This window comes from Acomys minous, assembly GCF_964271855.1.
Source record: "Acomys minous genome assembly, chromosome: 2".
Lineage (NCBI taxonomy): Eukaryota > Metazoa > Chordata > Mammalia > Rodentia > Muridae > Acomys > Acomys minous.
The window spans coordinates 59404895-59428512 of NC_140484.1; the positions used below are offsets into that span (position 1 = coordinate 59404895).

The following is a 23618-nucleotide window of genomic DNA, read 5'->3' on the forward strand; positions in this document are numbered from 1 at the left end:
ATATGCTGTCACACTTGTCTTCAGAACAAACAGCACCGCCCACCCGCCCCTTCCCCCCTCCCCATCGGTGACCTCAGTCACAGAACACTATCCCCTTGGTGTAATTCCAAGGTACATGGTAGTCAGCCTCCAACTTACTAATTTGCCTACTGTCCAACTCCCATTACAAGAACGCACCCTGCACGGTGCCCATCCCCCATCTAGTAAAATAGGAAGGTGGACAAAAGCCTGGGGACTGGGGAAAGAGCAATTACAAGCTAGAATACTTAGACTATGTACATCAGGGGTGATTGCCACTGGTCATTCCCAATGCAAACATGGGCAACTGGGGCTGCAGGGAGCCCTGGCTCAGGGCTTTGCATGAGGATGCCCAGGAAAGACCACCCTAAGACACTTAGAGTTTGTGTGCCTCAGAAGGCACCTCCACCCCAAGATGGCTCTGCCCCTGACTGAAAGCATGCCAAGTGCTTCTCTGGAATCCTACACACACACACACACACACACACACACACACACACACACACACACACACACACACACGCACGCACGTGTGCACACACACATACAATTTGCCATTCCCCCAAGCTGGTTCAGTTCCATGCCTGCATCACAGCAGTGATGGCCAGAACATTAGCCTTAACACAAATCTTTTACCAAGCTCGGCACTCAATTAGCTGCTGTGGCACGTGGTCAGACCACCACCCCCACCCCCCTGGAGGCCCCAAGAGAGAGCTCATTACACTCGATTGCACATCTGTGCCTGAGAGGCCCTGGGGAATTAGCTTTGCGCTGTGATTTACAGCCTCTTCTCTTTGTCCTTCCCTGAAGGAGACAAGATTCTTGGACCCCCACAGGAGAGTGCACCTTGGGTGGCATGTGATTGTCTCCTAGGATGCCTTAGTAGCCCTCTCCACCTCCAGGCTTTCGCAGTCCCACAGCAAATCCATTTGCTTCCAGGGCAGGCCCTCCTGTGACTTAGGCAATTCTGCTCCCTGGATTCCCCCCCCCCCTTGCTTCTCATTTCTGGTTTTCCACCACAGAGGAGAGGGTTGGGGGGGGGGCTGCTGCCCATCTTGCTTGGATACAGCAGTAGAGGAGGTAGATACACAGTTCTCCAAATGAGAGCCAGGTACTTTTCAACAAAGTCACAGTAGTCAAAGGGTCTGGATACCCAAAGCCAGAGGAAACAGGAGATGAGGTCAGGGCTCAGTTTTGTTTGAAACAGACCCTCATCAAACACCACACCCACAAGCATCCATCTGCCACCTTTGCAGGGTCATTAGGTCCTTGAAGCTTGGTACCCGGTGGTGCCAGTGCTAGGTTGGGACCAACGAATCAACTGACTGGGGACAAAGCCCAAACATAGTAAGCATCCCAGGAGGGTTGGAAGCACCAAAGATTTTTTATCCTCCCAGAGAAAGGCATCCAATACATGAGAGTGAAGCCTTTTTCTGGGCACCTTGTAGCAGCCACAGGCACCTGAGGACTAGGGTCCCCAGGGCTGTGTGTAAGTCAGCTGCAGCCACACCATATAGATGATGTATACACTGCATCATTCTTGGAGACTACAGAAATGAATGTCTCCTAGCAGGGCTGAGGCTGAACAGGAGGAGGCCTTTCGACACTTCCATGCCAGAGCTTAGGCTCCTAAGAGGCCGCTTGCACCTTCACACCTACCCTGACTACCTAAACCAAGGAGTTCTAGCCTCTTCTTTGCACACAGACGGGAGCTCCTGGTTCCTGGATGGCACCTGGGTGTGCTGGAGAGAGGTGCCACACATCCTTGTGAGGACCTTCACACTATCTGTGACTTTCTGACCACCTGCCTCCCTCAGTCATTGTCCAGGACATGATCTGACACCACTGTAGCATCCCAGGCATCCAGTGGGGAGTAGTCCTGAGGTTACCACAGTCTCTTCCCCATCCAGTGTCTGACAAGGCAAAGCTAACTCCCTAGCAATCAGCTGCCCTTTTGGGGTCACCCCCATGCACGGGCAAGCAGGGACCTGTGAATGCATCCTCCATGAAGCAGGGAAGATAATCTCCTGCCCTGCAATAGAATACCAATTCCCACAGGCTCTTAACCCATCCTTGCCCCAGTGCGAGGGCAGTTTCTTCGCCCAGGACCTCTGTGAAAACATGGGAAAGAAGAGCTTCTCAGACCGAGGTCCCCTCCTCACCCTTCCTTCTGGAAACGCTGCTGCTCTGCTGCTCCCGACAGCCTGGATTGACCTTCAAACCCAGAGAGCTATAGGAAAACAGGCTTGACAGAGACCAGCATCGCTCACAGTTCAGGTTGCTGGAAGAGTGTGCCAGAGGCCACAGGTGCTGCTGAACACAGGCTCCTGGATGCTGTTGGCAGGTTTTGCGACTTGCAAGGTGGAGAAGGTGGAGTCAGTTCAGCAGAGTCATGGGAGAAACTGGATGACCAAAAAAAAAAAAAAAAAAAAAAAAAAAAAAAATCCCTAGTTCACTACATTTCCTCGGAAGCTGCTGCACATATCAAAAACACACAAAAGGCTTGTGAAGAAGAGAACTGGCGTGAGGAGGTGGGATGGAGCGCAGGGTGGGCTCACAGGGCAGAAGATGCCTGGCCGAGTTGAGCAAAGCCGGAAGGCCTGGGGAAAGGACAGGGAACCCTGACCTCCATGGCCAAACTCAGGGGGCTTCCCCTCCCCTAACTCTGGGATCTCTCCAGCTCTTCCTGCTGCTCAAGTGGCTTCTTGTCAAGAAGAGGAGGGCTAACTTCCATCCTGCCTTAAGCCTGCTTCCTAGCTCACCTTTAGCTTCCAACTGTTCTTGAGTCCCAGGCCCAGATGTGTGCTGTTTCAGCAGAGGTCCCCCCTTGGAGGAGCCTTCCTTGCAGGCTCAGTTGTATATTGGGACCCCTTGCTGGGGAGTGCTGCCTCCCTGTCCCCCATCTCTTTCCACACTTCCCTTTTAACAACTGTTGGCAGCAGAAGGATCTCAGATGAAGCCTCCACATACTGTTTTGTTTTTGTTTTGAGACACTGCCTTGTTGGAATCCCTAGCCCTGGCTGGCCTGGTATTTGATATATAGACCAGGCTGGCCTTAAACTCAACAAAGATCCACCTGCCTCTGCCTCCTCGTTGCTGTGGTTAATGTGTGGGCTACCACCCAGCCCTTGGAGCCCTTTGGAACCCACTGCTCTGGCATAGGTTTTGCTTATTTAATTAGCACTTATCCAGTCCCAGAGACATGGGCGCCACATCCACAAGAGACCTGGAGTGCCAGCATGGGCCTCAGCTGGGTCCACATTGGTCTCTACTGGAAAGGGAGTCAAGGCAGATGGCAGGAATTGAGCAGGTGGGAGAAGAAAGGAAAAGACCCCTACCCCAGGACCTGCACCCTTAGTCGGCTGTGGTGGGGGTACGACACTAGAGGGCGCTGGGGAAAGGGGCAACCATTTTCTCATTTTGTTGGCTTTCAGCAACCCCAGAGCACTCCTCAAAAGTCACAGAAATTCTGAAGGGCGGGGTGCCATCTTAGAAGATCTTCTTCACGCCAAATCCTTTGTCAAATCCTTTGTATCTCGCCTCTTCCCTTTTAAGTCGAACGAGATGAGCGTTGCACAGATGTTTGACAGCTGCACTGTGTGCTCTCCCTCCCTCCCTCTCTCCCCCACCACACACACACACACACACACACACACACACACACACACACACACCAGGCTGGTGAAAGCACCCCCCCCTTCCCTCGCGCTGGCGAGCCCCAAGTCTAGAACCCTGTTTATTAAGTCACTCACAAACATTTTGGGAAGTGTTCACACCTGTGCAAAGGATAAAGCTACTTAAGGGCTGCCAAGACGAGCGAGCGAGCCTTGGGCAGCAAGCAGCTGCTGCCTAGAGCATTCCTAGCCAACTGTTTCCTTAGTGTCTAGGTGTCTCTCCAGCTTGCAAGTCGCAAAACCAGTCTCCTCCCACGAACCCACTGACAGGGCGGCTTCCGGGAGACACCCTTTCACTCCAGGTGGGTCACCAATTCTACCCGCCCCTAACTAAATTCCATTCGCCCCTCCAGCAAACGGTGAGGGGTCCTGTAAGTCAGTTAGCTAGCTCCAGGGCACTCACCCAGGACAGGACCACTAGGCACACAACGGTTCACAACAAGTACACATAGACTAAGTAAAGTGCCAGGTGGCGAACAAATGGTCTTCCAGCCATCTTCCTTATCAGACATTTTCTTCAAGACCAGGAGGTGGCGAACCTCTCCACATCCACACGTAAGGAGCCCCCAGGGATTGCTTTCTCCGAAGGCAGGCTGCAGGCTCTAGTACCCTTCCAACCAGTTGGAACGCGAGGGTGGGTCGCTGAGGGGGCATCACCTTTGGCCCAACCCAGAGGGCAGAGCCTGGGGACGTAGAAGCTCCTGCAGGTGGAAACTCTGTGGGGAAGAGGCAGTTTAGTCCCTCAATTATGGCCGGCTACACTGGGGGAAAGCAGTTCAGTGCCCAGCCCTATTAAGGACAGGAAACTTGCCTGACGCGTTAGGCAGCAGAGAGCGCCTGCAGAAAGTGACTCACTTCAGCCCTCAGCCCGCACTCCTTCATTCATCCGGCGGCACAGTGGCCTCACCATACCCCGAGTCTCTGACCCCAGGGGAGCAAGGCTCCCTTCTCTCTACACTGCGGGTTTCGGACGCAATTGGAGTGGGTCAATAGGTGTGCACAGATCCAGAGCCACGGAGCAAAACGGCGACCCAGACTCAAGATCTCTCCGTTCCCCAGATTTAACGAGGCCGGGACAGGCATCGAGAACAGCCAAGGCTCGAGCACGGAACTCCGGTACGCCTCCTACCCCACAGCCTGGGGCTCCGCGAGCATGCGAGAGGCCAGAGCATACCTGCCCTCTTTAGCCACGCGCCTCTCGGAACACTTGTTCGGAGGACCCGCGCTCTTCCTAGCGAGTTCAGAGTCGGCTTGGGGTGAGGTGGGAGGGTTTCAGCACCTCCCACTCGGCCCGCCCCCCATTTTCCCGCCCCACCCCCTGCCACTCACAGCTCTGGGTTCCTCTTCTCTATAGGTGGAGGCTCTAGCCTCCTTCCCTGGGTCCTGCGAACCCAGAAAAGTCCGCACTATACCAGGATTGTCCTCCCGATGGCCAGATCCTCAGAGCACACGCGGTCGTAATCGAAATGGAGGGAGAGCGAGGACAGGGGCTGGTCTAAGGACTGGAGGGAAGTAGCTCTGAGGTCCTAGGAACAGTCGGTAGCCAAGAGGTCCAGAGGGCGGTGTGCTCCGCGCCAGAGGGAACTGAGCCTAGCTCCTGGGCCGATAGTAGCTGGCCGCGCCCAAATAGATCTTGAGAGTGCAGACTCAGCCGAGGAAGCCAGTACACTGAAATCTTTAGGCGCTAGGGGCCACTGCGTACGGGAGGATGGGTGAGGGTCACTCGCGCAAGGTCTTTCAGATGCCAGGTCATGCACGAGTCAGGGGCGACCACAGAACTTATTTCCAGTTCCTGCTATAAAGTGGCTTTCCAAGCCTTGACCTAATGGAGACCCATGGTGTAAAGACCTCGATACTAACTGTAAAAAAACAAAAACAAAAACAAACCAAAAAACAAAAAACACCACAAAACCAAAAAAAAAAACAAACAAACAAACAAACAAAAAACAAAACGAAAGTGGACTTCTAAGAGGACCAGCGGGACTGGACTTTAGGCCTCTACGTGGAGCCATTCGGATCACTTTCGTCCATAATACAAAAAACCTTGGAGACCAGGGCAAAAAGGGAAAGTCGTTATTATTAACAAACTGCCCCAAAAGACACGGGGCCTCTACCTAGATTCCCCAGGACAGGAAACAGTCGGTTCTTTTTCCCACAGGTTGTACCACAACCAATACCAGGTATAATGAGGTTAACAGTAAGCACCACCCAAAAAGACGGAAGAAAAGTACCAATGTGAAACCTCGGAGCCTACCGTGCCCGGCTGCTCTAGCCAGGGCTGTAATCTCAATTACATCCTCTCACCACTCAGCAGTTGAATTCTTTTCTACACGAAAAGGAATTAGGGCCTAGTGGGCCCCACAGGTCGGTCTATAGCCCTTGTTCTGCCCACTAGACTGCAAGCGCACACCCATCTTAAGCCACTGAGTGTGGTGCTCTTTTCATCCTGGACTTTGAATTCTGAGACCGCTGCTTTCTGGGCCTCATTGCCTGAGCCTAAAAGCCGCGGGCAGGCGAATCCTGGTCCTGGATCTCACAGTCTGTGGGCTCAGCTAACCTCCCTGGTGAATGCGTAGTAATCAGAAAACCTGTCCTTTCTCAGATACCCCAGCCAACTTCAAGGATTTCGGACGTGGAGGGCAGGACAGCATGCTGTAATAGGGTGTGTGTGTACTGGGGCCATTGGCCTTGTCCCGACATTGCCTGGAGCTATCTGTTGACAGATTTAAAAAAAAAAAAAAAACAGATCTGAGCAAGCCAAATCTAGCTAATCACTCCACACTACCCTTTTGCGTTCAGAACCCACCAGAAAAGTGATACCCATAAATTCACGACAACTTGCAACACCAACAGCTGGGGAAGCCAAGGAGTCGCAGTACAGGGCTTGGTCCCTGGTACAGGATGAAGCTCTTGACCGTGGCTGCCCCCTGACTAGGCTCTTCCCTAAACTAGGCATACTGAGCTTGCGAAGTGGATCTTGAAATCTGCATTCTTTCGGTCGATAAAATATGTTCTCGTATTTTTTCCTGATTTTCCCATTAAAACCTTTGCCTAACTAAACTCCCATCCAACGGGATTTATTTCATCTCTGGGGAGATAAATCAGGGGGCAAATTTACAGCCCCGGAGGCACCTGCCGTGCTAATGGGCCCTTCATGGAGTGCACGGCCGGCGGGGGCGCGCGCAGACGGGCCGGACGTTGGCCAATGGCCTGGTCCTCAGTGCCTACAGCCAATCAGCGCGCGCGCCGCGCCCAGGGCCCCGCGGTTATCAGTGCGTCCGTCCCGCGCGGCGCCGCTCCGACCGGCCCCGGAGCTGCCGCCGCCACCTACCCTAGTATTCCTGACCGTCGCCCATTCCGCGCAGCAGCCGTCGGTCCTCTCGCTTTCCCGCGGGGGCCGTCGGCGTCCGCGTGAACGCGTTCCACGCGTCCCAGTGCAGCCGGCGCCCGTCGGCGCCGAGCGCAAACTTCCCGAGCCGGCGGGCGCGGGCGGTGGCAGCGGGGCCCGGATGGGCGCCCGGGTCGGAGGCGGCGGCGCCCATGGACGCTAACCGCCCGGGAGCGTTTGTTCTGAGCAGCGCGCCGCTAGCCGCGCTGCACAACATGGCTGAGATGAAGACGTCGCTGTTCCCCTACGCGCTGCAGGGCCCGGCCGGCTTCAAGGCGCCCGCCCTAGGCAGCCTTGGCGCGCAGTTGCCTCTAGGCACTCCACATGGCATCAGCGACATCCTAGGGCGGCCGGTGGGCGCAGCGGGTGGCGGCCTCCTGGGAGGTCTGCCCCGCCTCAACGGGCTCGCCTCGTCTGCAGGTGTCTACTTCGGGCCCGCGGCCGCGGTGGCACGGGGCTACCCTAAGCCGCTGGCGGAATTGCCTGGGCGCCCGCCCATCTTCTGGCCTGGGGTGGTTCAGGGCTCTCCCTGGAGGGACCCGCGCCTGGCCGGCTCGGGTAAGTGGCCCGCGCGGGATGCGGTGAGGAAAGGGGCTGGGCGCGGGCCACGGACTGCGCTCACCGGCTCTTCTTCGCAGCCCAAGCCGGCGGGGTCCTGGACAAGGATGGCAAGAAGAAACACTCGCGGCCTACTTTCTCCGGCCAGCAGATCTTCGCGCTGGAGAAGACTTTCGAGCAGACCAAGTATCTGGCAGGCCCAGAGCGCGCGCGGCTTGCCTACTCTCTAGGCATGACCGAGAGCCAGGTGAAGGTGAGCTCGAAGGGGCTGGGGTCCAGCAGTATTGAGGCGGGGCCCGGAGCCCGCGTCCTGCGAACGGCTTGGCCTGCTAGTGGCAGTTCGGCTGCGGCCGAACCGCGGAAAGCGCTAGTGCTAGGCGGGACGGGAGTGCTTTGGTCGGGTGCAGCAATCCTCGGTGCCTGCCTGATGGTCCCTCTCCAATCCCCCAGGTGTGGTTCCAGAATCGGCGGACCAAGTGGCGCAAACGGCACGCGGCAGAGATGGCGTCGGCTAAAAAGAAGCAGGACTCGGATGCCGAGAAGCTGAAGGTGGGTGGCTCAGACGCAGAGGACGATGACGAGTACAACCGGCCCCTGGACCCCAACTCCGACGACGAAAAGATCACGCGGCTTCTCAAAAAGCACAAACCCTCGAACTTGGCGCTGGTTAGCCCGTGCGGCGGCAGCGCAGGGGACGCCTTGTGAGGATGCGGCCAGGCCAGAGAACCCAGGAACCGGGGCGCGCGGCATGCCCCGACGCCAGCCGCCCAGCCGCAGTGTGTATATATATTTTTACAGAATAAGTTATAAAGCGGACTTTGGCGCGGCCTCGGCGTGAGGCGCGGAGTGCGGGGTTTGGGCCGGTCACTTTGTATAATCAATAAATTATTTAACACGTCCCGGTTGGAGCCTTGGCTCCCAAGGCTGCACATCGTGTTTCTTACGTACGGAGCTGGCGCCAGCGGGCGGGCTGGAGGCAGAATCCTCCAGACCCCACCTAGCCTGTTCTCCCGGTGGGCGTCAGAGCCTGGCGCAGGGGGGCGCGACAGTGCTTGATGACAACCCGGGGCCCGTGCGCGCGTTCGGTTCAGAAGCTGAGCGCGTAGTGATGGTCCCAGAGCGCACACGGTGATGGCAGCCTGCAGGAGCGCAGAGGTGATGATGAGACTGAGCATCCGAAGCCCAGGCCGAGGCAAGGCAGCTTCCGTCGCCCCGGAAGGAAAGGACACCGCAGCGCAGTGCTTGAAGGAGCCAGATCAGCAGGGAACTCGGTGGAAGAGACCCCAGGAAGCAAGTATGATTTTCATTTCCTGTGGCCAATGCACCCACTGCACCGAGACTGCAGATATACCACGTTGGGTAGCCTTGACCCAAATGAATGAAGTTGGGGCTGACACTAAAACATTTTAGAAGGGTTCCCCAAAGTTCAGCAAGGCTTGTCCCCAAACAGCTGGTGCCTTCATACTAATTTTTTTTAATCTTTTTTTTTCCAACTTGGGGCAATGAGTGTGCCCTGTTCTTCAGTGTCCCTGTTTCTGTCACAGGTATTTTGTAATAATTATCCCGTTTAGTCTGAATTCCAAATATTTTGAATATAATTAATTACTAAACACTCCAGCTATGGGTAATAAGGCTCTGCTCCCCAGGCTATCAGTCTTAACAGGCTTTCATTGGGAGAAAGTGTGGCTTTAAGCTGGACTGCAGAAATGTGAATCCTGCCTAAAGAGCTTACAGTCTGCAGCCTATGTCAGCAGCCCCGACACCTACCACTGGTTTCTTAGAAGGCTGACTGGAGGGCCCTCAGCCAGGTCACTCCTGTATGAGCTAGACCCACAGTAAGGCCCCTGACCCATGCCCAGCCAGGTAAGAGCCTGGTGCCTCTCCACTGTAGGACCTTTCAGGACTACAGTTCCCTGTAGCAAAAACCCGTCTTCAGCTTCACAAAACCCCACGCACCATCCCACACTCCACAGCTGCACCTTAAAGCAATGGATGTAAGTGTGCAATTTCCAAACGAGCTAATTGCAAGATTTCTCTTTGTAGGGCATTTAAAAATATTTATTAGAACCATGAAAAGCTTAACGTTTTGTTTTGCCTTCTGTGCTATGGCTCCCTCACCAAAGTCAAATGCTTCTTTTGAGCCACTGGCTGACTTTAAAAGGAAGGAAGATTTTCTTTTTCTTTTAAATGGGGCAGTGTGTTGTTTCTCAGGCAAAGTTCAGAGCAGAGAAATTTTGATAAAGGTTTTGTACAAAGCAAAAAAAAAAAAAAGCATTTGTACAATTCCATTTAAAAGAGTGAGACCAGCCTTTTTTCACTACAGTTAAAAAAAAAGAAGTCCAAGAGGTGATTTTTCTGAGGGCTTGGTGCCCTGTAGCAGAATGGGACTGTGACATTCCCAGAATCAGAATGGAGGCTAGCAAACAGGGCACAAAGGAGGCCACTCCTGGCACTCAGCATTTCAAAGGCACGGGAGGGTGAAGCAAGGAGACAAAGCATCAGGATCTGTTTTCACCATGATCAATTTTATTGCTTAGGAACCGAGCAGTCACTTCCAGAGGCCTTCGGAGGAAGGACCCACAGCTGGAACCCACAGACAACCGCTGCGGACATGGCACATTGGCAAGCAGCGACCATGGCAGTCACAGATCCGACCCTGCCATCAAGGACACAGGCCGGACTTCAGTGATTTCTAGGGAAACTGACATTAACTCTCGCCTCCACCCCATCCAGGAACTGTAGTGTTCAGAAGTAAGTCAATAAAAGCACGCTGTGTTTCCTCAGCGGGCTCCGCAGGTGCCTTCCGTGGTACTCAGTGCTGGGTGTGAGTAAGGGCAACAGGCTGTGCCCAGCATCACCCGACGCTTCTCTGCCACGTTTACACACAGCCCATGCTAGAAGCAATCTGTGGGAAGTGGACGAGGCTACTTCTAATTCTCCCACAAGATTATGGTTTTAATGTAGGATACTTGGCACCATAAAACGGTAACAAAAGACAGACAAAACGGTTTACAAAATTCTTAAAAGGTACACCCAGGCTAGCTATAAACTTCACATTCAGTTCTTAATATTACACAGAAAAAGGCAGAAGAGTGACAAGCTGCTAGTACAGGCATGCCGAAGGGGCCCCTCACCCCTGGGCACTTGCTAGATCTTGTCTCAGGAACTGGTGCTGACTGCTGATGGACTCGCCATTCAACTAGACTGTGGTTCTGCCTGCTTAGGACACTCGTGCACTCATACTGGAAAGTATATTCAGCATAAGTTTTGGTAAGATTTATAAATTATTTTTAAAAAGTATATATTTATATGTATTTATATATATAAAAATGGAAAGCAGCTGCAGTGTGATTCAGACGCCATGTGACATGGCAGTAGAGTCAGACCTCGGGGCCTCGGGCTTGAGCACACAGGGCAGCCTTGCTGCCTTGGGCTAGTGCCCGGCACACTCCTCCTGGCAGAGAGGGACGCTGGACACCTGGGGTTCTAAATGGAGAAGCTTCCTCCACAGACAATCGTTAAAAATGGAAAACTGTGAAGTCTAAAATACAGGCGCTCTGCTGTCTGTTAGAGTTTTGGCAATAGGACTGTGGCTTGATTAAACCCAATATGTCTACAATGTCACGTGACAGACACGACAGTGAGGTATGTGAGGCTTTCCGGAGGTCCGGAGGCTGAAGCAAAGTGTGGGGCCGGCTGGCCATCTCGCAGGTGATGCTTGGGCGGGTTCCGATGCAGCTGTTAGGAGGGTGAGTTCGATACACTGCTACAGGGAGGTCTCTCGAGGATCCTCTCATGGCGCTGGCACCTCTTCCCTGGAGTGGAATTAGTAATTTGTTAAAGGATCAAACACACCAAGAAAGCTGCAGAAAGGAGAGCAAGGAGGAGCCATATTTACCACCACGTCACTGCACGACACAACACTTGTGCACATGGGCGTGAGGTTTACCTGCCCCAGGTGCGATTCGGAAGGCCAGGAACACCGGCTGCAGTGGGAGAAAAGGAGGAGGTCAGCATGCACAGGTCTGGGCCCTGGCGTCGCCTGAGCATCTGAGTCCAGAGGAGGTGAAGGCCAGTCGTGTGTACAAAACACGGATTGAGACAGTAGGCTGGGAGCCGGGCCATGAAAGGACCCACATACCCTCTTTGTGCTTGTAAGGAAGGGAGGGGGCTAGACAGCAATTGGGGTAAGGAACTGTGGGGTAAGGCCCACGCAGAAGGATGTATGTACCCATGACTAGGGTATGCGGTGTCCCTAGCTCAGAGCCCTTGGATATGGAAGATGTGAGCTTATCTAATTTGGCTGAGATTTGTCACCTGGCCTCAGTGTCACTGGGGACCCTGGGCCACTCTGGATTCAGGGGACAGATGGTCAGTGCACACCTGGTCTGTGACACATGTCTTACCACTCTTACAGACATGAGCTCAGCATAAAAGGCCAGGAACGCAGTCCCAATGTGTACTTGAGACGCAGCCTTCAGCCATAACCAGCTGACGACACACAGTGAGATTATCTTCTGTTATGACCAATCATTTCTTCTCCTGCTTACAATCCACCCATCCTTTGATAATTTATTAAAACGAAGTTAACTCCGATCAAGTTTGCTTGGTCAGTAAAGGCAGATGATGCCCCCCTCCCCAGGGCTTCCCCTTTGGGCCCCAGCAACACACAGCATGCGTCACCTTGTGATCTCCCATGCAGACATTGGGCCCAATGTGGTCGTAGGTGGCAACTTTCTCCTCGCTCTCTGACTGGAAGCAAACAGAGAGAGTGGGGTATAAGAAGGCTGAGGCAATTTGCAGTCCTGCCAGGAGGGAACAGGCAGGGGCTTCGGGATCCTTGGGATCAGAGAGGTTACAGAAAGACCTGGGGGCCTCGCTACATTTCAGCTTGTGGCTGGCTCTTCTGCTGAGAGGAGCCCTGCTTTTAGAGGAGAAGGGGGGGCAGGTCAGCCTAGGGGCCAGGACTCCCCAGGTCTCCTCTGTCTGTCTGCCAATCAGCGCAGAGCCTTAGCCCTGCAATTACCGCCACTCAGAGCTTCCTTTTTAAGGGTGTCCCCTTAACTGAGTAGCTCATCTGTTTCCCATTTCCCCTATTTACTCTTGTTCTGAAAGCCTGCTTTATTAACCTAAAGCATGCTGTCCCAGGCCACGTATGCATATTAATTAACTGCTCCCCGCACTTCCTGGCAGACCCCTTGACTCTGGGTTTGAAGGCTGAGGTTTTGTCAATGCTGATCAGTCAGTCAACTCTGAGCAGGCTGGAGTTTTATACCTGGAACTGAAACATCTACAATGATAAAGTTAAAACTGACTTATCTTTAATGCAGTAGGAAGCTTAAGGTCAGATTTACTTTCCAGCATGGTCGCCTGCCAGAAAGTATGAAAACATAACCTTCAGCACCGCATGCATGAACACTCGCCCATCTTTCAGGAGCATGTGGCCGACTCCTCGGAAGTGGGGAAACATCCATCAAGTGCGGCATGGTAATTTACAAAGGCAGCATAAAATCGTGGGTTTTCAGCTGCATAATCTTTGGACAGATAAACAAATTACAGGGGGGCTCAGACAGGACGAAGGCACACCTCACTGAGCATTCGTCACCGAGACTCCCGGGCACCCCGCTGCCTGGCGTTTTAGGACTCAGGAAGCAGAACAGAACATGATGAGGGCACTAGCGCATGGCATGATGGATGGTACCAGGGAGGCAGCTGGAGGCACTCTGGGGGAGGCTTGCTGTGGGCCCCACAGACTCTAGCCCCCGCAGGCAGAAACTCTCCTAAAGGCTGTATTCTCAGTGGCATAGATAACGGGCAGGGCTTGGTCTGCAACTGTGGCTTTCAAGTATGAATCTTGGGTCTAGAGACCCAGCGATGTAAGTGTCGAGTGCATGCAAACAGGCTCCCCTGTTGCCTTCCAGGAGCCATGCCTAGCACCCCACAGGGCCTCACAGGCTCCTGGCAGCCTTCCGGTCACTAATCCAAGTGCACTTATCTTAAGAACCTTACCACAGGTGCACTTTTTATGATCTTAACTGTGGTAGATGACATCAGTGTCTTCTGTCCACCCAAGTCCCATGGAGGGGCTGAGACTGTCTACTGTGTAGAACTGGGTGGCTCTATTATACGTCTGATTCTTCCCTTCTATCTCAAGGAAGCTGACAAGTAGATCCATGTCACAGATAACATAGCTTCAGGTTCCCGAGGGGCTTTCCTCAGAGATGGCATCACCCTGGGGCACATGGCTTGCCCATGACACTAGAAAGTAGGGTTGTGTGCCAAGGTTGCTGCAGACCCAAGGGACTTCTGATCAACACCCTTCCTCTATTCTGGCATTCCTGCCTGGAAATTCCTCCTCTGGGCTGGGACCAGCATGCCCTGGAGCACAGGAGTCTTGAAAAGCCTAGTATCTGGGGGACAGTGGCTACACAGCAAAGACCGGCAGAGCCGTGGGACTAGCTCACAAGCTGGGGGAGGGGTTCTTGAGGACCGCGGGTGTGTGGGAGGGTGTTTCACACAGGGACAGCCTGTGGCAGCTCATGGAGACTTCATGAGAGGGGTTCTCCCTCCCCAGCATAGGATGCCAGCAGGAGGGATGGAGCAGCAGAGCATACACATCCCCAGTCACTGTAGGCCCTTGTCCTGCTTCCTCCTACCACGGGGCCCATGCCTCAGTCTGACCGTGGCTCTATATATACTGCTCCAATGGCTGCCCTTGCACGAGTCTTCCCCTTTCACTGTTAGATCTGGATGGATGGGGCCGAGAGCTAATTCATATATTGGTACTTTTCAAAATGTGCAATTTACATATAAAAATATGAGGACTGAAAATAATGGGGAATCTGAAAACCCTCCCTCTCTGTCACTTGAGCACATTACTCCTTCATCCTGACCCTGCTGAGCCCAGCTGCAACTGGTTTTGCTTTACTTATGAACCCCCACACAAACATCGACCACTACACAATAAGTGACTGTTAGACTCTGCTGTGACCAGGGTCTTTGGGCTTCTAATAAGATGACAGGGGCACCCTGCTATGTCTGAGTGCTACCTGAGAGGTGACTAAGCACTTCTCTTCCACTCATCTTACAATCAACTGGCTCTACTCAAGTGTCCCCAGGGTGGGTGGTCCCTCTGACCTTAAGAACCAGCTCCTTGGCAGACAGGGACATGAGGATGCGATCACACCAAGCAGGGCATCTTGTGTTCATGTACTGCTCTCCCTGGCTGGAGTCCTCACTGTACGGGTAGCTGTGGAGACATAGAAACAAAGCATCAAAGCACACTCTGGTTACAGCAATCGTTCAAGCTCTGACTGCAGTACACACACAGAGAGGTTTCTAGAATATAAAGCCAAACTTGAAACCCAAGAGTCCCTATCAAAATTGGTTTTGCATGTACCTATATATTGTATAGGTCATGCTGGCTGGTTCCTTACTCACACAGAGGCCTGTGTCTGTACTCATTGCCTGAGCTTGTGGAAAGGCCACCTGCCTCCTGTGCCAGCCATCCCTGGGGACCTACCAACCCACCGTCCTTGTAAACAATAACACATGGACGCACTTGCTGGACCGCACTGCAGAATGAGTTCCATGTAGAACTGGCTGGGGGAGAGACTTTTCCACAATTTGACTGGCCCAAGTGTTTGCATATCCACACTCTACATGGTTTCCAGACCATAAAGACTCTCTTTCAAAGTGCAATGTGCTTTCTCAGGGATGCAATCAAGTCACCAGGCTTGGTGGCAAGTGCTCTTACCTGCTCTGTCAACTCACAGACTCTTAGTTTTTGTTGTTGATATTTGTTTTGTTTTTGAGGCAGGGTCTCCTGTATCCCAGGCGGCCCTTAAACTGTGTTTAAGGATGACTTTGAACTCCTGACCCTCCTGCCTCTAGTTCCCTGTAAGTGGGCATCAGCATGCCCTATACTTAACATGTTCTTAGAAGTCATCAACTCATATATGACAAGAACTCTGACCACAGGTCACTGTCCCTGGAGACCCTGCTGTCCTAGAGATCTTGTTGGATGCCCTACCACTAGCCCAGGACAAGAGTCTAGTGGGAGCACTGGGTGCTGCGTCTGGGTATTCTAGGTGACTTCCCAGTGAGTCTGTAGGTGTGGAAGTTAGGTCTCCCAGGCACAGGGAATACCACGAGAGCTTGTGTAGACCTGTGAAGCCAGAACAGTTAAAAGGCAGGGAAGAACCGTTCTGTAACCAGGGGCAACAGCCACTGATTAGACATACTAGGCTCCTCCATGAGTTGCAGAGTACAACTGGAGAGACAGGGACTGCGTATCTCCCAGTGCTGCCTACACTTCAGTTCTGGGGCTCCATGTTCCCTTGGATCCTATGGGACTCAGAGCCAACTCTGGCTGCTGCTGAGGGGTGACCAGGAGTACCCTCAGCTCCAAGCCTGAGGTTTCTCCCATACCCAAATTCAAAAGCAGGAAGTTCTGATCCAGGCAGGCCTGGGAGGCCAACATGGGCTATGTAGCCTGTCCAGCTTCTATTCAGGGGCTGCTCAGCAGAGTCTAAGGCCTGGATGTGGCTGCATGCAGATGATTAATGCTGGCAGGGCTGTGCATGAAGACTTATCTGGAAGCAAACCCCAAAAGGGGTGGGAGGCGGGGCAAACCAGCCCTATCTCAGCTCTGTACAGCTCCGGAAATAATCCTCATAATTAATTGCAGTACTGATAAAATTAACAATTGCCCACCTGTGCTGCCTCCACGCTACCTCCCTTCCTCTTCACCCCTTGAAATCTGTCAGGATGTGGGTAGCGGCCCTTTGCTGCCTGTTTGCTTGCAGCCAGCCTGGCTCGGGTGACAAGGCTAGGCTCAAGATCTGGGCGGGCTAGGCTTGGATAGTGTTGCCATGGTCCCCATGACCACACTGTAGGAAGCACAAAGCCTGTTGTGTTTGAGAGTCCTAGGGTGCAGGCGCAGGGTGGTGGGGAGAGGAAGCCAGTGTGATTCACGTTCTTTGCTTCGATTCTTGGCCCTTCACGGACCACAGGGAAACAAGCTAAAGAAGGTCTTCAGGTGGCACTGGGGCTGTCCTCAGAATAGGGAGAGCAGAAGGCTGACTCCCACTACGCCAGGCAGGGAGCCTTTCTGCTTTCACCTGGTGAAAGGCCTGCTGTCTCAGCCCCTGCACGGCTTTTGATGTTGGTTACACAGCGCATCAAAGGCACTGGCATCAAGGGCAACTTAGCCCTGGTGCATGCTTATTACAGAAAGAGTTCCACTGCGGACAATTCTACATGCACTGAGGTCTAGACACACAATGAACAGATACTAGGATTCAAAGATACCAGTTGCTATTAAAATGTCTGAAAAGGGAGGGCAAAGTGAGACTAAAACCACAGAAAGTGACTGGAGCACCAGGATCGTGGCAATTCTGAAATGTTTAAGTAGAAGACTCAAGCAGCTGAGGCGCCCAAGAGTGCCCTGGCAGCTGCGGTGGGAGGCTGGAGCCTGTCCTGGCTCCCTCTGCTATGGCTTCAGAGGCAGCTTTGCTCATGATGGCTGTCAGGTGACCACAGTGTGCAGGCATGGATTCTGTCCACTGGTTCACTGACTGTCCCCATGCTGTGTGTGGACTCTGTGCAATCAGGACCCAGTGATGGATCTGTCCCACAGCCTCCTTGCTCCCTGACTGGGTTCCAAGGCATGGATATTGGGAGAGTAAGTATTTACTCTGTACAAGTGTCTGTCCTGCTGTGAATGTGGTGCTGAGGGTGATGCCACAGAGCACTGCCTGGTTCCTGCCCAAGAACTTCTGCTCTTTCCATGGTAACCAGTACAGAGTACATGTTTCTGTATTTTTGGCAAATGCGACCAATGCTACTTCTAATGCTGAACTTATGGTGAAATATCCATGTTATAAAAATATTGATCTTATTCCGTTTGTCACTGCTGAGAGTGGAGCTCTTTGCATTCAATGTTTCCTGAGTGAGTGATCCAAAAGGTTCCAAACTGCCCTTTCTGCGTTAAGCTTTGTATTGGGCCAAATGCACACAGGACAGAAATTCATCAGCAGACCCCACTCAAGATAGAAAATGCCAACCTGGTGCCTCAGTAGGTCTGCTGGTCGGCGAAGCTCACATAGAATCTCAAAGGCTGGCTGGCTCCCGCACGCTTTGTGGATTTGTTTAAGGGCCTGAAAGCGTTTGTTCTTTTGTAATCTAAATGTCTATTCTACAATCAGTGGCATTTTGGTTATTGTTGCTTTTGGGGCTACTTCCTGGAGTCTCATGTGTAAGCCTCTGGGTAAGGGAATCCCAGATCCTTCCAAGATCCAGGGAGTAAAACCACTTATAATGGCACCACGACGACAGTGGTTTCCATGGTGCTGACTCTGTACTGGTTACTATGGAAAGAGCAGAGGTTCTTGGGCAAGAACCAGGCAGTGCTCAGTGGCATCACCCTCAGCACCACATTCACAGCGGGACAGACACTTGTGCAGAGTAAATACTTACCCTGTCAAGCCCCAGTCCCGTAAAACATGGTTCCTTGGAATAAAAGGTGTGTGATGTGAGCATCTAGGCACTTTGTGCTCCAGGCCAGGCAGGCAGCATCTCAGGCCAGTGTTGTACAGCTGTACTGCTGTACGTACATCTATGTTTGGGCAGTGCCACTCTTGAGGCAGGCTGACAGACAAGTAGAGTCTTCTCAAGAGAGCACAAAAAGAGCTGTCTTTCTTGGATTGGATGTGATGGTGTTTGTGGCCAACCACAAAATTCACATGCTCAATAGGCCAGACAGCCCTCCCCTGTGAGGACATGTCTGCTGAGGCCCATGTGTTCTGATGAGGGTACCATGTACTCTGGAGTGATGCCTAACTCCTGCGCTACTCAGCATCCAGCACACGTTGCCATCAAACACCATGGGCCAGGTCCACTCCGAGCCCAGAGTAGGTTTTCAGTACAGCACTGTCTTCTTCTACAAGTCAGCAGAGAGAAAAGCGAAATAACCATAGCCAGGGGACAGGGTTCTCCCTGTGCACCCGCCTGACACATTCCTGTCACTTGTCTAGTCAAACTTACAAGTAGAAATTTAAATGTGAGAGGCTGCCATTCTTTTAACATTATTTTTGTTTGGAAAATACTTTCTTTTTCATTACAGTTAATTAGCCAGTTTTTTTTTTTTCCATTACAGTTACTTAGAGGTTCAGTTGCTCAAGATTAGAAAGAGCCTGGAAAGTGGAAGTAAAAATGAAAACCATGGGATAAGGCAGAGCCCTGGATGGGGGCAAGACTGCATGTTATGTGGAGGTTTCCTGCCTACCCAGTGTGCCTGTGCCCTCTAGGATGCATGGAAGCTGGCTGGTTCCTGGCACATGCATCCTTGGTACTCAAGAACATCTTGTTCTGCATGAAGACGGCCACATCTCAAATGGCCATCAAGCCTCACACAGGTTCCTGGACATCTAGCCAGAGCTCTAGACCTCAGGAGCTGCCTTTAGAGGTGAGCAGTGTCCCTTGCCCACAGTGACACTCAGGTCAGTAGAGCAAGCATGGTATTTTAGATTCACTCTACTCTCTAGGCATCTTGGTAATGGGAATACAAGGATTCTGGGGGCCCCTCGGGGTAGTTGTATGTCCAGCAGTCAGACCTTAAGCCCAAGAGGTGACACTATTCCTTCAACAAAAGGGTACAGTTCTGAGGTCGTCCCAGGGCTTCCTTCATAGGACCAAAGTGTGTGGTGGTGGAGTTACCATGGCTTCCCATATGCATGCCTGTCATACCTGGTGATAAGGTGCAGGCAGAATCTCAGGATGGGAAAGAACTCATAGGGAGAACAGATGCTTCAGGCACTGCTGCTTCCCAGGAAGGCTTCTCCTGGCTCATTTGAAAGCCTCCCCAGATTACACAGTGCTTAAGACATGGTGAGGTTCCTGCCTATGGAGCAGGGCTACAAGAAAGCTCCTGTTCTTATGTTCCCTAGGCAGCATCCTTGTGGTCTACTTCTCCACTCCAAAGGAGTGTGTTCTGGATGTATAAGCTGAAGTACCATGTGTGTCTATCAGTGAAAGACTGCTTTGTTAGCAGCTGTGCACACATACAACCATACTTACATGTACATGTGCCTACTCACATACATACACATTCATGGATTCACTCCCTTACATCTAAACCCTGCACATGTACCTATATATACATGCCCACAATTTATACACCCATGTGCACATGTACACACCTATCCACAGCCCTGAAAGTATACATATATATGCTGATGTGTGTACATATACACACAGGGATGCACATGTGTGAATATCCATGTTCCAGCACAAAAATGCATGTCTATGCAGATGTGGAGACCCTATATATGCATATACTATATACCACATACATCATATGTTCATCATATACATGCATCCTGTACACCACATATTCAAACCCACACAGTATGTACACATGCACATATCTGGGCAAATATGAACACTAGTGATTTCTCTGCACACATCATCACTCATGCACATTTACACACACACACACACACACACACACACACACACACACACACACACACCTATTTTTATGCACACCTAAGGCTAGCTGGCTAGCTTTTGTTTATCCTTTTCTTTTTTTGAGACAGGGTCTCACTATGTCACTGTGTAGCCCTTGTTGGCCTGGAGCTCACTGTGTAGACCTAGCTGGGCTAAACCTCAGTGATGAACTGCCTTTGCATCCCGACTACTGGGATTAAAGCTGTACACCATCACACCAGCCCAAGACTGTCTGTTCTATTATAGCCTAACAATGTATCTGGTACTTACCAGATCACACACCGCCCCTCCGATCCCCAGCTCTTTTCCAGCTTACACATTTGCTTCTTTCAATGGAATGGCTCTCCAAACCATACATGATAGCACAACAGGGACAATGAACTGTTTGGTGGTTTTAGTTGCATTGAGACAGAGTCTCCATGTATACCCAGGGTAGCCTCCCCTCTTGATCGGCCACCATTCTCAGTTTGTCACAGTTTTAAAACCCAGTAGAACCTGGAGAAGGAATATTAGTGCTTCCTAGGCAGTGAAGGATATCACCAGTGTCCCGGGGGGTGGGGTGGAGGACACTGTGAACATCCTGAGTTGTGAGGTCAGGCCTCAGAAGCCTTTTGTTGAGACCCATGCCAATGATGCATGCTATAACTGGAGAAGAGGCCAAAGACATTCCAGAATGTGGACCTGTTCATACATTGGATGCAACAGTTTATTTAGTTTGGAAAATCTCCCCTCCCTACCCATCTTGGAAACTTGAAGGCTATCCCTATATAAAGAGAAATATCTTTAAGATGAGCCAACAAGTGCCTGGTAATGCCTCCCATGTGCTCAGTATGCATATTAGGAAGATGGCATATGGGTCCCATTTCATTATTGGCCTCCCATTGGATGGCTATCGGTTTAAGCCTATCTTCACCTTCCAGGCAGACCAGTATGATGTCTGAATTCTCTTCTCAGCTCTGAATGTGATCCCCCTCATCAAAGAATCGCCACTTTTGAGGGCTCATATTATCTACCAGGCTCTACTCCAACATCCAGGATGCTACTCTCTTTTAAGGCACTTTCCTCAGTTGCCTCAGGACATCTCATATAACAAACTCGGGTCTGAAGTAGGAAGGGTAATGGTCATCTCAGGGGCGCTCTGGCACTCTCTGCTAGGCTAACCAACCTTCCCCAAGTGGTACTCCTGGGCACTGTCCTGCACACACCCCTCCCCAGACATCTGTGAATGCACAGATGGTTCTCACATTCTTTCCTGTTTGTGTAAAAGACTCTGCCTTAAAAATCCACTGCTGCCTCTGCTCCCTACTGAGGGGAAGGTATCCTTGACAAGCAGGCTGGAGGGAACGGGACTTCAGAGGTCTTCAGAGTCACTGTCCTGGGAGGCCTGTAGTTCCAGATGTCATCATGCAGGCCCCTTCTTATTATCACAACATTCTATTGACTAGAACATGCAGGTGTGTCAAGATGGCTTCAACCCTGTGAGAGATGACAGGGTTGATCCTGCCGGTGGGGGAAGTACGTTTGTTGCCTGCCATGTAGGCCAGGGGCTTTTTCTTAGTTGCCCAGGCTTAGACTACAAGGCCCTCTGGATTTTCAGCCTGGTTGGGTCCTGCCTTGTACCTTTGGTGTGCAATAGTGAGAGAAAAGTCTCAAGACAAATGTTAACTTTAGTCTATAAGTCTTGAGGGACAGGCATGTCCCCATCCCAGTCTAGACCCTAAGCCACTTAGCTTCTGGTCACATGGGTCCCATTTCATTACTCATGTGCTACATTTCCACAGACACCCATGATTCATTGGGGGGATATTCAGAGTGTCTGAGAGCCACATGAGGGTCAGAGGAGGTCTCTCAATGCTTGACAGGATGTACTTGGAATGTTACCTTGTTGCTCATGAGTGTGATCCAGGGTTCTGCTGGTTACCAATGGGCTGGGATGCAGGGCAGGTACTCTGGTCAGAGTCTCATGAGGCAACCTCCTTGAGCCCTGCTGCTTGGAGCCAGTGTCTAAGTGTCCAGTACCTTGGCCTGGTACTAACCCAGGTCTAGGAGTTACTAGGGCCTGCAGCCCCTGTGTTTTCATCCCTGGAACTCTATCCAGGCCTCTGCCCTTAGTCTCCCAGGTCAGGCGGGTATGGGTTGGCAGCTGAAAACGGAAGAACCACAGGAGTCTAGGTTTGTGAAGGAGTGCCTCTCCCTTGCTGTCATGTTTGATCATAGACAGCTGGCACAGCGATGGGGTGACACTAGTAGAGAGCATAAAAGCTGTCTGTCTGTCTGACACATTGGGTGTAGGACTCTCACTCTGAGGAAAAGATCCCTGGTATTTCCCACCGGATAGGTGTAAGACAGCCACCAGTCACATGATCAGGTTGATGGCATAACTCAGTTGGTTGGAAAGTTTCCTCACCGCATTAGGTCTCAAGATTTGGGATCTGACGCAGCCAAAGGGCCGGGAGGAGAAACATCCACCGCTACTGGAGGCTTGTGCCTGTAACAATCCCTGTCCTCAGGAGCCTCCAGGAGCCACCTTCTGCACACTGCTTCCAAGAAGATGCAAAGGCCATGAGGCAGAGCACAGCAGAGGACGGTGGATAATCCTGCACTTTAGGTCTGCTAGATACCACACACTATCTCCTGTCAGGCCCTCCCCTTTCCTTTACCCCACAGCACTCTGAGCCCTGGACACCTGAAGGAACCCAGCGCTGTTGTTGCAGCTATCAAGATCCCAGGAGCACCAGAGTGAAGCTTCTCTGCTTCAGGACTCCCCCGGGGAAGCCACAGAATGGTGAGTCTCAAGCCTTCCAGCGATCCTCAACGTGCTGCCCATAAAACCTGTGCCTGAAAAGCTACAATTTCTTTTTTCACATTGGAAAGGGGTCTTTAAAAAAAAAAAAGAATCATTTACTACTCACAGCTAATTCTTTTCTTCAGTCCATGGAAATGATAGAAGATATCATTCATACACATGGGTGTATGCATGTAGAAAGATGCACACAACAAAGGTGTACACATGAAGACATACATGCAAAGATGCCATGATGATATACATAGGTGCTATGTACACAGGGCACAGACAGACAGACAAGTGTTCACACACTCATTTACTTAGGTGCAGGTGTACACACATGCATGTGGATGCACACACCAACACAGGCACACCTGAGGAGGCGGTTGGGAAGGTTGCCTGCTTGGGCACGTACAAGGCTCCTTACCTGGGGGGGAATGAGATGTCCAGTTCATACAGTCTGTCCTTAAAGACAGACAACTCCTTGTCAAATTCCAAGAGCTAAAGAAAAGAAAGAAGCAAACAGAATCACTTGTTTTTCATCACCGGAAGACAGTGGCCTATGTGTCCCTGGGTTGTGTGTAAATTCCTAAAAATAGGAATGACCTTAACATCTGGTGTGACTTTGCCCCACTCAGAGGCCAAGATCCATCACCACCAAGACTCAGGGGTGCCAGCCTGGCTC

General features: G+C 51.8%; 3 protein-coding genes across 4 annotated transcripts in view; 1 reads left to right on the top strand and 2 right to left on the bottom strand.

Annotated features, from left to right (window-relative positions):
* ADGRA1 (adhesion G protein-coupled receptor A1) overlaps nt 1-23618 on the bottom strand; it is a 319025-nt gene that overhangs the window by 283270 nt on the left and 12137 nt on the right. The gene's annotated exons all lie outside the window — the stretch shown is intronic.
* NKX6-2 (NK6 homeobox 2) lies at nt 6982-8536 on the top strand. The gene is made up of 3 exons (XM_084766921.1): nt 6982-7638; nt 7719-7891; nt 8089-8536. The coding sequence occupies exons 1-3, from the start codon at nt 7233-7235 to the stop codon at nt 8341-8343; spliced, it is 834 nt and encodes a 277-aa protein (XP_084623047.1). The 5' UTR covers nt 6982-7232; the 3' UTR covers nt 8344-8536.
* The window catches only part of INPP5A (inositol polyphosphate-5-phosphatase A), a 192902-nt gene continuing 179426 nt past the window's right edge, over nt 10143-23618 (bottom strand). The window contains exons 12-16 of one of the 2 annotated variants that reach the window (XM_084766895.1): nt 23361-23434; nt 14776-14887; nt 12322-12390; nt 11537-11624; nt 10143-11453 (exon numbers count right to left, since the gene is read on the bottom strand). In XM_084766895.1, coding sequence (XP_084623021.1) covers nt 11544-11624; nt 12322-12390; nt 14776-14887; nt 23361-23434 — 336 coding nt within the window. In that variant the 3' untranslated portion in view covers nt 10143-11453; nt 11537-11543. Of the gene's footprint in view, nt 11454-11536; nt 11625-12321; nt 12391-14775; nt 14888-20868; nt 21649-23360; nt 23435-23618 lie in introns of those variants that run through there. The other variant, XM_084766896.1, reaches the window with a different exon arrangement.